This window comes from Daphnia carinata, chromosome 9, assembly GCF_022539665.2.
Source record: "Daphnia carinata strain CSIRO-1 chromosome 9, CSIRO_AGI_Dcar_HiC_V3, whole genome shotgun sequence".
NCBI lineage: Eukaryota > Metazoa > Arthropoda > Branchiopoda > Diplostraca > Daphniidae > Daphnia > Daphnia carinata.
This window is the reverse complement of record NC_081339.1, coordinates 3,156,209-3,169,855: the sequence shown is the minus strand read 5'-3', so window position 1 is coordinate 3,169,855 and position 13,647 is coordinate 3,156,209. Positions and strand designations below refer to the sequence as shown.

At 39.9% G+C, this 13,647-nt stretch overlaps 2 protein-coding genes and 3 long non-coding RNA genes across 5 annotated transcripts; 3 read left to right on the top strand and 2 right to left on the bottom strand.

The window, feature by feature from the left end:
- Nucleotides 1-159: 159 nt before the first annotated feature.
- Nucleotides 160-1,078, top strand: LOC130688229 (uncharacterized). The gene is made up of 4 exons (XR_009000388.2): nt 160-287; nt 352-478; nt 547-802; nt 873-1,078. It is a non-coding gene; the product is annotated as an uncharacterized LOC130688229 (long non-coding RNA).
- Nucleotides 1,079-2,776: 1,698 nt separating this feature from the next.
- On the top strand, nt 2,777-3,280 carry LOC130688225 (uncharacterized). Its single transcript, XR_009000383.1, has 3 exons — nt 2,777-2,854; nt 2,918-3,111; nt 3,173-3,280. It is a non-coding gene; the product is annotated as an uncharacterized LOC130688225 (long non-coding RNA).
- A 6,343-nt stretch (nt 3,281-9,623) lies between these two features.
- LOC130688196 (pre-mRNA splicing regulator USH1G-like) lies at nt 9,624-12,575 on the top strand. Its single transcript, XM_057511157.2, has 6 exons — nt 9,624-9,865; nt 10,764-10,907; nt 10,979-11,763; nt 11,832-12,024; nt 12,086-12,243; nt 12,311-12,575. Exons 1-6 carry the CDS (start codon nt 9,846-9,848, stop codon nt 12,550-12,552), a joined length of 1,542 nt encoding a protein of 513 aa, XP_057367140.1. The 5' UTR covers nt 9,624-9,845; the 3' UTR covers nt 12,553-12,575.
- Nucleotides 10,210-10,890, bottom strand: LOC130688224 (uncharacterized). Its single transcript, XR_009000382.1, has 2 exons — nt 10,751-10,890; nt 10,210-10,693 (listed from the first exon to the last, which is right to left on the bottom strand). It is a non-coding gene; the product is annotated as an uncharacterized LOC130688224 (long non-coding RNA).
- On the bottom strand, nt 12,528-13,396 carry LOC130688212 (serum amyloid A-5 protein-like). Its single transcript, XM_057511191.2, has 3 exons — nt 13,308-13,396; nt 12,914-13,244; nt 12,528-12,546 (listed from the first exon to the last, which is right to left on the bottom strand). The coding sequence occupies exons 1-3, from the start codon at nt 13,345-13,347 to the stop codon at nt 12,543-12,545; spliced, it is 375 nt and encodes a 124-aa protein (XP_057367174.1). The 5' UTR covers nt 13,348-13,396; the 3' UTR covers nt 12,528-12,542.
- Nucleotides 13,397-13,647: the final 251 nt, after the last annotated feature.

Genomic DNA, 13,647 nt, shown 5'->3' with positions numbered 1-13,647 from the left:
GAAAAAAGTATATAAATAGAAAAAGTGGGGCTTATTTAGTCTGGCTTTTCCAGTCGAGCTTAATTTCTTTATCAGTCAAAGTAGATGGCGCTGCGATACCTCTATTGTGACTGACTGATTACCTTTGGCTGCAATGCCACATTATTTCCTTCAGTCACTGGGGGAAACGTGTTGAAACTCGACTCTCTTTTTTTTTCTGTGTGTGTGCAAAAGGCAGCAATAAATGTTGGCGAAACCGGTTGCCATACGTCAATAACACCACCATAACATCGGTTCGCCATATTATGGTTTCACCCCATCTGTCATTTGTGTCAATTGTTGATAATGTCAGTAACAAGTCTTCACGTTTAGATTCTTGCCAGTGGTGCTGGATGCTTTTTTCGATCACAACAGCTTGTTTCAGCTGTTCCAAGTGTTGAAACATTCCTTATTCAAGTACTTAGGAGGGGTGCTCATTACAAAACAAGAGCTTATCACGGTATGTCATGAAATAAATATTATAAAAGTTAAAAAGAGAAAATTTTTAACCTCTGCTATCCCTTGTAGGTGCCATAATGGTGTGCTTGCACAATTGAAAATTTCTGTTCTGTGGTGGCAACGTGTGGTTGAAGTATGTGCCCAACATTAAAAAAATGTAAACAGAAAAAGGGTTGGTCATTCCAAACGTCAAAAGTGCTGGTTTGTGGAAAATATACCAATTTTCTGCCATTTCGTCACTCTCTACCCAGTATGTTTGGACAATGGAAGCATTGTTCACTCAGACTGCTCCAGATCAATGTCAGGCAATGTCACAGGATTATGTGTAAGTCAGTATCACTTTACGGAACCAAATGGGTGGAATAAAAATGCTATTTGTTATATTTTTTATACAGAATTATTTGGCTGTGATGTTTCATTGTACAGCTAAATTAGATTACATGCTTACTGTGAAAGAGATCAAGTATCTATTACCGAACCTGGGTCTCTCCGTTCGCGACATCAGACTTCTCCAGTGTGCCGTTCTGACGCAGACCTCCTGAAAAGAAGTTGGAACGTTTTGAACTGTCTCGGGCCAAAGATCAAGTCCTAAGTCTGTTTTTTTTTCTGCTTGGAAATCAATAATTACAACTAACTGAAATGCCATTATTGTGTTGTTTGCATAGGTATTAAAAAATAGGCAGTCGCCTTTTAGTTAGTTTCTTTGCTGTCCGACGCCATGCATATCGTGCCGAACGATCTGAATTATACTTAGCGTTCATTCGGAATAGCTGTTCACTTCCTCGACGTCATGTCTCACGTAACTTAATAGCACTGTGATTCAAAAAAACCTTCTATTAGTGTTCAATTTTTAATTACTCGCAAAATCAATTCAGACGAGGGTCCCGCTTCGTGGACGTATGGAACGAAAGCTTTGTGTAACAGCGAGACACTAGCAAATTCCGGATGTGGAAATTTCGAGGAATGCTACCTGCACATTACTCTTAATCGCTGCTTCTTCGCGAAAACAAAAGTATAAATATTTATTTAAATTGAAGTGCATATCTGGGCTCCCTTCTTTTCTGTGGCCCCGTTTCCCCTAGATTTGTAATAAGCCCGTAGCGGGTCATGCCCCTACTGTGATCAGCAGTAAAGGTTGTGAGTGCGCTGTCCGGAAAGGGGACGTGGGGGTCCCCCTGGCTCTAAGATATCTTTTGGAGGGCCTTGGGGCTACCCACAAATCCGAATAACGGTTAATCGCTCACGTAAAAACTTGTCCGAACATCACTCTTCATCCTTTTCCCTCTTCTCTTAGCCACGCACCGAGTAATCTCCCCGGTGAGTCAACTAAGGTAGGAGGAGACCCTACTCATGTGATAGGGTCTCCATCTACCATAGTTGAAAAAAAATATTTTAGTCAATAAAAATTAAAAAAAAACTAATGTTATTTCTTCTGTGTGTTTTCTACCGATTCGATTGGCAGTTTTACATCATTAGACCTATGCTAGGTTAGTGATGAACGGAATATTTGTAGATTTATTATCACTTGGTAAGGGATCGAACCCAAGAACTCAACCATAGTAGTCCAAAGCTCTACCACAGAGCTATACGGACATACGTTATAATCTTTTAACATGCTCAACACATTGGGTATAGTTTGAGACCTTTAGAAAATAGTTTAACAAATATTTTTTTATAAATCAGTTATTACTTGGTTTCACTCAGCTTTTTTTTCTATTACTCACTTCCTTGCATAAATCGAAAATACTTCTAGAACTTATATTATCCACAGCACTGCTTGAAAGCGCAAGTTTTATAACAACTGTTAGTTGCATATATTGCATGAATTAACTTGACTGCAGGGAATCGAACCCTAGACTTTCAGCATACGTTGCCAATACTCAACCGTTAAGCTGTGAGTCACATACTCTGATGTATAATTTTTAATTTTTATATTGTGTGGCAACACGTATCTACATACACATTGATGAGAAAAATGAATGAAATTTTTCACGTACATATAAACCATATTTACAAGCATTCAGTTTTTTACTCAATCAGTATTACATCCATACATATTTTGGTTATCCACCTAATGCTCTACCTTTCAGCCATGGACTACGTTTTAGTTTGCACTGCGATTAGAACGATAGGTCTTTAGCTTCTCTTGCAGACGCTTTACCATTAAGCCACCGTCACATATCACAAAAGTGTTCTGCGTGACAATACTTGGTCTGAATATTTTCGAGACATCTAGCGGAGAAACAAAAACTACTTTGAATCATTTTAATGGCCTTGTCAGCTCTTCCATTTCGCGTGGCGTGGCATCTGAGGACGGTAGCTGGAATGGAGTGCTCTGCAGGATTTTGTGAATGAAATCCAGTCTAACTTATTAAAGGTATCAAAGCAAAAATTAGTGTCAAAGAATCATTGTACCACTTATATTCTAAATTACGTATAGGAGGAGAGTCATATCTTGACTGTCGCAGCAGGTTTTTCATCCCTGTTAGGCAACAACTACACCCATTTTGGTACCAAATGTGCAACATGAAGAAGGCAATTCTTTACAATACCTTTGACAACCTTGATACCTTAGATTCCAGGTCTAAATTTCTCAGATCCAGATCTTGATAGTTTAGATCCAGATTCTGTCAGGTACTAATAGGTGATATTACAATATATTATTAGCTGTTTAGTTCATTAACTGCACTTCTAGGTCTTCGGGATGTACCTGGTGTGAAACGGTGGCCACAGAATCATTGTGTGACAGATAGGATGCTGTTGATGTTGTGTTGCCTGTGTCAATAAAAGATTTCCAATACCATTCGTGATTGAGGAATTCTTAACTTACTCAAGAAACAAAGAGAAGTTCAAAATGATTTTGGTCTTCTCCTTGTTTCTTACTGGCTACTCAAGTCTGTCAAATTGTGATGGGCACTGAAAACTTGAATTTAAAAAACTTCTGTTAATTGTGTGTTGAAAATCCCTTTATTCTTTTTTAATGTTTGACTGTAAGTTTGAAGAACGAAAGAAAATTCAAAGTAAATTTTCATTTTTTAAGTTTCCTGTTTTTCTATGGCTGGAATTTAAGCGAACCAGGTTTGTAGAAAAATCTGTCCAAGTCTTTATCTTTTGATTTAGCTAATCAAAGTATGGAAAAATAAAAAACACAAGAAAAATAAATGAATCTGAAATTGTTTTTATTGTCCCACCTCCACCCTTCAATTCCACCACTATTTTACAAACATATATAAACATACAAATACATATACAAATACAAACATACAAATACATACATACACTTAAGCTAACCCGTTGGCTGCCAGGCCAAGCAACCCGTAGGTTGCTGAAACTACATTTGCTACGCGTCGGGTCATAAGGATCACCGACCAAGGTGGGACTTGTCCGAAGACAAGTCCGGGCTGGCACAGTGATAGAGTCCATTCTGGGAATGCACACCCCTGGATTATCTTTCACTGTGCCGACAAGGAGAAGTCCCTGCTGGTGCATTGCCTACAGCGCCTAATGGCATAAAGCCATTAGGCGCAATGGCGACTGTTCCCCCCATGGCCATGAGGAGAACAGCGCCCAGGTCCCTACAACTACAAAAAAAATGGGAGCAAACGGGGTGGCAGCCAACGGGTTAGCTTATACACTACAATGCAAAAAAACAAAAACAATACCAAGACAAATGGCGTAGACGGCGAAGAGACAATGGCGAAGGCGAAGACGGCAACGGGATGATGGTGAAAACGGCGGCGAAGGCGGCAACGGGAAGATGGTGAAGACGGCGCAGAAGAGGGCAACTGGATGACGGTGAAGACGGCGGCGAAGAGGGCTACGCGATGATGATGATGACAGCAACGGGATGATGGTGAAGACAGCGGCGAAGAGGGCAACGGGATGATGATGAAGGCGGCAACGGGATGATGATGAAGGCGGCAACGGGATGATGATGAAGGCGGCAACGGGATGATGATGAAGGCGGCAACGGGATGATGATGAAGGCGGCAACGGAATGATGATGAAGGCGGCAACGGGATGATGATGAAGGCGGAAAAGGGATGATGATGAAGGCGGCAACGGGATGATGATGAAGGCGGCAACGGGATGATGATGAAGACGGCAACGGGATGATGATGAAGACAGCAACGGGATGACAGTGAAGGCGGCGGCGAAGACGGCAACGAGATGATGGCGGAAACAACCAAGAAGGCGACGAGGTGATGAGACGTCGGCGATGAAAAAGATGATGACGCGACTATCAGGACTTTCTTTTTCTACCTTGTATAACAGATATAAAGAAAATTAGATAAAAGAACAAAATAAGAATGTATAAAAATAGAGATCAGAGTATGATTATGGTTCACTGCGATTTTTAAAATGACACAAGTTAAAAAACTTAAAACTAGCTTCAGTAGCTTCCTAGCATTACTGAGCCATCATGATGAAAATGACTGAAGGACTGGAATGCTATTTCTGTAAAATAGCCTTTCAATCAAAAGAAATAAACTGTAACCAAATATTTCATATTGTCAATCTCCTTTCAACAAGAGATTTTCACGAGCAGCTTTAATAAAGCTATGTTAGTGGAATGAAGATTCAAGAAGATCAAACAAGGAAATTTCTAGTGCAACAGAAGTCACGATATTGAATGCAGAAGTGACAAAGGTTGTTAAACCATTTAGTTCCTAATGCAGATGAACAAAGCAGATGTGTTAAATAGTGATAGCTCAGCTAGTGGGATCGAGCTTGAAACAGTTCAGCCAATCCTTTTAAGTTCACTGCGATTCTATGTGAGAGACTCACTGACATGTAATACTGAGGGGAAATGAGAAATAAGAAGAACTGGGGGAATGTAACCCTAGAAAATCAGATGATCGCATTTTCCAAAGCAAAAGCTGAGCATTGACTTGTTTGCCTTCTGTGTTGAACTTATCATTGATGGTTAACTTAAGACGCTTCTATCTTCCTAGTTCCAGCAATGAAGCAAAAAAATAACGCCTAGATAAAAATAATGATCGTATGTTACTTACTTGTTGATAAAGATGCACAAAACAAGCGAAAAACTTAAAAAAACAACAGAGCAAACTGTTTGCATGTATACGTAGCTAATGGCGGCCATGACAGACGACGGTGGCGTTCAATCTTTTGGGTGTTAAAGCCAAGCAACCACGGTTTTAAAAACCGTACGCAATAGGCAATCTGGAATATTTAAACACTTTGGTAGTAAATAATCGACTTGATTTTTAAGTAAGGATGTCTTATTGCCTTTTATGCAAATTTTCCGGAAGTATGCCGGAAGTAACGAAGAACTTCAGGATTAAGAAGCAGACAAAGAAACGAATCAGACTATACTAATCAAAGAATCTCTATAAACATTGGGCTGAACGAATAACTTTTATTACCGTAATAAAACAGAACAAGAATTTTGGCTAAATATGCTAATTTTTTGGTTTTTCTCCTGACCTATAAAATCTCCAAATTGTGTTAGAATCCCGAAAGTGTCTTTTTCTTGCAGACTCGTTAGTGTGGCATGTCTGGTTTTTGTGGGTTTCAGATTGGACTGAATTAGAATTTTTAAAATTTGTTGACTTTTACTGCTGAAAGTAGTCATGATGAAATGCTAATATAGTGTGATATTACATTGAAAACCAGTGAAGAGATACTGTTAACAGTCAGCATGATTAACTACATAAAATACACACGATTAACTATGCTGTATTGACTTATTGCCCATTCTCTATATATATTCTTTATAAGCAGTTACCGCTGCGGGAATGGATGTGAGGTACATTTTTATTATCAACGAACAATCCAACGTGGCGATATGGTCATTCATTTACGATCCCTGGCTTCTTGTTGCCGTCCATCTTGGAGTCCCATGATTACTCTTCGAATTGCCTGCAAACAAAAAGGAAAGATAAGAAAAATAGATAAACAAATAAAATGAAAGATTGAATTAACATAGAAAGGATCTGATCCATCCAAAATGGAAGGTCAGATGGATTCACACATTTTAAACTACATGTCAAATAAAACGATATTACTTATTTTGTTCAGAATAATAAATAAATTCTATATAGCTATAAAACGAATCATTAAATATTACAAGGTAATTTGTTCTCAAACTTGCCCTAGGAGGACGTTAATGACTATTGTGTTGAAACCTGAAATTTGCAATCATAGCACAACTATGTTTCATACACAACCAACCTGGATGGAGTGATGGATGTCAAAAGAAGTGATATACCTATCTATACAACTTCAAAAGCAGCTCCGAATACTCTAGAAGGAAAACAGACAGCAATAAACTCAATGGTATCTTTTGTATCGTATAAATGATCTTTAAAAAAACCGTAGGCCGTGGTACCTACCATTTCGAATATGCGCTAGCCTACCATTGATCCAAAAGAAGTGTAATACCTCCGGACGTATTACCATTTTCCGATGGGCAACCCCTGTCTAATGAAGCCTGCATGTTTAAGACAATTCCAAAAACAACAAATTGCAATTCGCATTGTTACCAAGACATTAAACGAAATATACCACTTCGTTTCCATCTTCTTGAAGAAAAAAAGGGGGTTAAAACGGACACCTCCCATTGCTAAAGTGAAAGTCATTAGTAATTCGACTGAGGGGCCAAGTTCAACTGGCAAGTACGGACAATTTACCTTCTTTTCAGAACGAGATTTAGCTACCCTGTTACAGACTGCAACATAGGTTGAAACACTTTGGCGTCCTAGCAGGTTCATAATAAATTTTCATTAATGAATAAGAATAGGTTACCTTTCAACAACTCTTGTTCTGATCCCTCAAATGGTTGCTATTGTACTGGAATAATTTCTAGGAATATTCTAAACACTACGCTATGATTTCGCAAAGATGGACCCTATCTTACAATACACGAAAACGATGAGTTTTTTTTTAAGTTCATTCTAGGGATCAGAAATTCTGTGGTTACTCACCTCAAGAATCCGAAGGCAGTAGTTGCTGTCAATATTCCAAGTAGCTTGGTAACCAACGAGGGTTTTGTCTCTAACTGTACATACTGATAAATCTTCATGACGTTTTCATGGGTAACATGGGTACATCAATTGAAAAAAAAAAATTCTTAGTCCTTAACAAGGCAAGAAGTTGACGAATATGTTACGTTTGACCGGAACTTACCGGTCTCTTCAGGCACTGGAGGAATACTGCCGATACTCTTACAACTTTATATAAAAAAAAGTAACAATTAAGTACCGAAAGAAGAAACAAATTGGCAGTATGTGCAACAAGCGTTCTTGGGAGAAACAAGGAATTTTGATTAGAGAAAATGTCATCGTCTCCAATTGGTAGTGAATTACTTCTGTGTGTATAACACACACAATAAAATTACTAGCACATACCAGGTAGTCCTACATCCCAAGTTAACAAATGCTATCTTGTTCTCTTCAGGCTCACCAGAAATCACGACAGGCAACCTCATGGCAAGGTCGGGCAAGCAATTAACAGTCTCTGCCAAACTGTTACCAGAATTATCTAGACATCCTGTTTCCCGCCAGGTTTCTATAGTATTAAAAAGGAAAGCTAGACAGGAAATATTCTAAGAAATCATGTCATGCAACTGAAATTACATTATCTAAATCTGGACCACCACACCCATGTAATCCATGCACTGAAAAATTCTTCCCCGTGATGAATCCATTATCAATTGACAAACTGGATCTCGAAATTCTTCAATATTGTCAGTAGGTTCTGAAACAAAAGGAACAGTGGTTAGGTAATCCACACGTTTTTGTGGAGCTAAGGAATGTAACACCAAATTGTTGGACACATTGTACTATCACTTACCACGTTTAGATTGCAACAAATTTTGTAGAGCTGATTTAACTAACGTGCTCATCGTCGTTTAAGGCTTTATATACGTATCTAGTCACACGACACAACGTACCCAGAAACACGTGAATAATAGCAGTTGCAGAAAAAACAAAAACACTTCGACTACGAGAAGCACGGTTTCGTGATTGATTGATGGAAGTATGAAATGGGTATGATGGACGGCACTGGTGACGTATTGCTCTATCATGTTTTTTAATGCTCGACAGGCAAATCCAACTTTCATTTTTCTACCATGTGATGAAACTGCGATCGTATGGTTCTCATTTCTCGTTCACGATTTGGAGGGGGAGGGGATCTTAAAAGGTATTCTGCGTTGCCAATAATAAAATATTTGGCAACAATAAACTCGTTAACCGAATTTTCAAATTTGTTTGTTTTTTTGGAAATGATAAATTTCTTTTGAAATTTTTGTAAAACTCTTGAAATATTTCTCTTTTTCAGCATAAATCCCAGGCAATTTTAAAACTTCACAGGAATTGGCCAAAAAGTGGCAATCCTGTCGAACTTTAGATGGCATCCTTATTGGGTGCCACTTTCGAGTCAAATGGAAAACGAGATGGTCACATTATTGGGAAAAGTTAAACGCAAATAGAAGTATGATAAAAATTTTTCCCTGCTGCTGTTGGTAATGCCACTTTTACCTTAAATGGCCGATGGAAAATTCTTTGAGGCCGGGCCCCGATAGCCAAGAAGTCGTTTTTAAGTGGAGACAATAAGTCAAACAATAAACAATTCTTGAAATCCGCTATGAAGGCAAATCCCTTGGGGTTACGGTATGCTTCTATCATGGTATAAACATCAATGCGTAAAGTGCTGGCGCGCCAGTAGAAAGGTCTTGAAGGGAAGAAAGTGCACTAAGCAGACGTATTATAAAGTCGACGCCAGATGACACTCACATCAACTGGGTTTGGCAATGCGAGAGAGAGAGAACAACAGCAAATTGCCGAAAAATGTGTCGCTTAGAATACCGAGCCCGGCGCATCCTCTTTATGATAGGTATTTATTTACTTTATAGAATAAAACCTCGATGAAAACGTTTTAGCATCTTCACTTCGCACGGAATAGTAATACCAAAAGCATAAAGTTTTTTGGTTTCATGGCCTCATCTCATCATCACCTTTTCTATGAACCCACCTTCTTGCATACGACTTCGTTTATCATACCTACCCCCACGATTCACCACATAGCCCTCTGACATCATTCAGTTATATGATTAATGTATTTTTACATATAGTTATCTGAAACCTCGCGAGTACCCTGTGAGCTGTTTATTCTTCTGGCTTCGTCGTCTGCCGACAGATGGTTAATTTTGTTCAGAGGTGGACCCTTCCGAAAAAGGGGAGGGATCTAGGTGGGTCAGTCATCATCCAGAGTTCATACCTAACGCTACGCATCTGTTTGTCGGTATCTGTAATAATCTAGAAGCGGAGAAAGGAATCGTGATTACAACTGAGTCTCGGTTGGAGGTGTACGGATTAGTGTGTTGTCGACGCTGTGAGATCGTCATGGCCTACCGTTTCCATCGGTAAGATTCCTCGAATTCATTTATTTCCAGCAACGCTCGTTTGTTTTTGCATTTGAATTTTTCGTGCTGTTAAGTTTCATAAGCGAACAAGGTTGTACAGCAAGTGGAAATGTTTCCGTTGTTAGGGCCTTCCACCCAGACACACATAACACAACCTGCCCTTGCCATTGTTTGCTCCATCCCCCCCTCTCCCCACTTTTGTTCTATTTGAATTGCCCCTCAACTTCCGGTTCTCGGGAAAGGGGGGAAAGTTGACGGACATATTCGCAGCCAAGCGAGGGGGAATAAAAAAAAAAAAAAAAAAAAAAAACGTGCTCTTGCTTTTGACGTACTATTTTCTAGAATGAAAAGGAAACGTCATTGTTTTCAATGTCAAATGATAGGAACTTTACATGCGAATCCATCTTTTTGCTTGGTGAGCAAAAGTATTAAAACACTCACTTTTTAATACATTTTACAAATAACTTGCCACCCAAAAACTAGCACTGCTTTCAACATTAACTTATCGCGATAGACAATTTAATCTAACGTCAATCTTGGGACTTTGTTAACATTGAAAATTCCCGTTTGATGCGTGCACAATCGCCGATTGCTGACACGAGTGCTATCAGTACAAGGATAAAATAGTCCGCTTGGAATCGGGGCATTTCGGTTTATCAGTGAAGTGTTGCTCTGTTATCGCATCATAATGGCCCACACTGACGTTTCGCTGTGTGGCTGATCCAATTTCTCTTTTGATAAGAACTGAAATGCCGTGGCAATGAATCCAAATTGTTTGGTCGTTGCAACAAGCGAATGACGACACAATCGGAGCGTAACGTTTTTGTCCTGATTTCAATAGATCAATCAAAAAGAACTGTACAGAATTATTTTTTTAAAACATACCTTTCTAAACTAGTGCGGCACGTGATGGAAAGCTGGATATTTTAAAGGAAGCAACTAGAAAAGATTGCAACACCAAAGATGACGACGGGATGACTCCGACTCTATGGGCCGCTTTCGAAGGCAAACTCGATGCTCTTCGGCTCATCGTCGGACGAGGGTATAAAAACAAACTGTTTGCAATTTGTGAATGCAAATGAAATGCAAATTTTCCCCTTTTTTCCCTATTAGAGGTGACCCTGAAAAATGCGATCACTATGGCAACACGGCCCTTCACTTTGCTGCGGCTCGGGGACACATGAATTGCGTCACGTTCCTAATGAACTACGGCATCAATCTGTTCGCCAAGGATATCGATTACCATACAGCTACTGAATTAGCGGCCATGAATGACCAACAAGAGATTTTGCGCTACTTAGACGAACAAACTGCCAGGCAGCAGCGCGCCGATCCCAAGAAAGTCAAAGCCCAAATAGAGAAAGCAAAAAAGGAAACAGACAAGCTCGTGAAAGACTTTGCTCAAGTTCAAGAGAAGGCCCGAAAGTTGGCTGAAAAAGAACAAAAACGATTAGAAAAGGAAAAACAGAAAATGGAACGCTCCGGAATGAGCAGCACAGCGAACTCTATTGAACAGCCCAGCACCATCATTCCGAGGCCGTCGATTGCAGCGCTCGATCTTCGACGGGATTCCCGGCTCATCTACACGCAGAGTCCAAAGTACTCCGAGATAGTCAACCCTAAAGAAAAGAAAGACAAAATCAAGTTGCCCGTCAGCATCGTTTCCAAAAAAGTGCAACAGCAGCGCAGAAAGATGATGAACGGCTCCAACCAGCAATCGCTGTCCAAGAGTACGAGTCTGACGGCCCTGAACAATAACAACAGTGAGATGGCCGGAGTTGCACCTGGGGATTTCAAAATTGGAGCGATTGAAGATGGCAAACGATCTGTTCGATCCATTTCTGGTTTGAGGAGAGACTCAGAGGTTATGTACGTAACCACATTCGACGGCACAGACAGTAAGATTTGAATTTCTGGAAGAAAAAGAAAAGGAGCATGAATTAAAATTTGTACTCTGTGTACCCAGGTAAACGCTCTGAATTGGGAGGCGCCTTTCCAGGTATAGAAACCCGCAGCAAAAGCCTTTCTGTAGGAACAAATCTGCGGGTTCCAACGACTTCGGATAGCGGCTTCGGTGACGACGATAAAATTCCCGCATATCACCAACAGCAAAGAGGGTCCATTTTCGATCGGCCCGGAATCGGCCGTCTTGCTTTTAGGTAATTTAAAGTATTGTATTAGAGGCGAAAGATACATTTACCGATTTGAATGGGAATATAGGAACTCGATTGCTGCCCTAGTAGACAGTTCCACGGAGACTGGAAAGAGCAGCGTCACAGTTCAAAAGAATGGAGCATCCAACACCGACGAAGTGGTCCGTTTGAATCACAATCGACGCCAACGAGAAGACGATTCAGATCAGGATGATTTAGAATCAGGTAATTTTTTAAAAATTCTTATTTAGAATGATTCAAATAAAAATTGTGATCTGTTACCTCAATGTAGATGACGACGAAGAGGAAGACAAGACTCCCTTGTACTTCTTCCTGGCCGCTTTCGGATTAGAGCAGTTCAACGAGCCACTAGTCAAAGAGAAGTTTGACTTGGACTCGCTGATGCTCGTCACCGAGGCCGACCTCATTTCAATGAAGATTCCTTTAGGTCATCGGCTAAAGCTGATGAAAGCCATTAACGATAGAAAAGCTGCCATCGAAAGTCCAGACGAAATGGAGGACAGTCACCTGTAACTTTTTTTTTGTTTCTAATTTTTCTTTAAAAAAATAAACAACGCAAACCAATTTTGATTACTCACATACTATATCACTAGAACTATTAAGCTGAATACACTTAACGGTTTATACGAATGTGTGTAGTGAATTATGATACATACCTCTTTCGTGAAAAGCCTTGGTACTACTTCTGGAATTCAATCAGCTGAATGACGTTACGTGATTTGAATTTAATAACAACCAACTAAGCTGTGCAAACTTTTTTTATATTGTTTTTCAATTCTATCTCTCTAAACAGCCCGCAGCTTACTACCCATAATAATCACTATACTACTCGTTAGCTACGTTATATGTAGGTTTAAAAAGAGCCAGTTTTCACCATTGGCATTTTTTGTTACTTGGTCGATAGGCGCATCGCACTTTTCTCAGGTAGATGCCGCAATCTTTGCCATGGCGGCCGTGGTTGTTGGCTTTCTGGTCCTCCACGGAATTATTTCCCGAATCCTTAAATCCATCGGTCCATTCACGCAAGTTGCTGATGAAGGTGGCAGTGGATCTCCTCAACGGGCCGCTGCAATCCTTAACGGCTCGATAGTTTCCGATGCAATGAAAATAACGGTCGCAGTTTCGGCAATTGGCGGCTTTCATTTCGTTGTAGGCCTCCCACATCTTCGCCGCAGAACAAGGGTTTAAACCGTTGCTTGCTTGCACTACGCATTTCAATAAAGAAATACACAAAATCTGTTGAATTGAATATTGAAATCACAACTTACCCAATATTACGAGCAACATCAATGCTGTCAGTGTGCGCATTTCGTTGCCAAATGTATCGATAACTTTCGTGGCTCTGCGTAGTAAAGTGGAACTGTTGAAGTTGAGAGCTGACGTGGCCGTATCTTATAACCAGTTAAGTAAAGGTTATCGCTCAATGTTTTGATTTGTTGTTTGGAAGAAGTCAAACTGCTAACGTGATATCCGGATGGAAAATGGCAGCATAACGATTGACCTGGTAAAATATTGGCAATCATGCATTTTTCAACCATTAGAATTTTTATTAGGAAATTAAGGAATACCTGATGATGTTGACGTAACGAACTGTGATTTAACCAAGAA

What these genes read in the sequence shown, in the direction of transcription:
- LOC130688196 (XM_057511157.2), top strand. Translation starts at nt 9,846, where the DNA reads ATGGCCTACCGTTTCCATCG. An exon ending in ATGGCCTACCGTTTCCATCG is followed by an intron (nt 9,866 to 10,763) that starts GTAAGATTCCTC and finishes TTTCTAAACTAG; the next exon opens with TGCGGCACGTGATGGAAAGC. An exon ending in TCAGGATGATTTAGAATCAG is followed by an intron (nt 12,244 to 12,310) that starts GTAATTTTTTAA and finishes ACCTCAATGTAG; the next exon opens with ATGACGACGAAGAGGAAGAC.
- LOC130688212 (XM_057511191.2), bottom strand. Translation starts at nt 13,347, where the DNA reads ATGCGCACACTGACAGCATTGATGTTGCTCGTAATATTGG. An exon ending in GATGTTGCTCGTAATATTGG is followed by an intron (nt 13,245 to 13,307) that starts GTAAGTTGTGAT and finishes TGAAATGCGTAG; the next exon opens with TGCAAGCAAGCAACGGTTTA.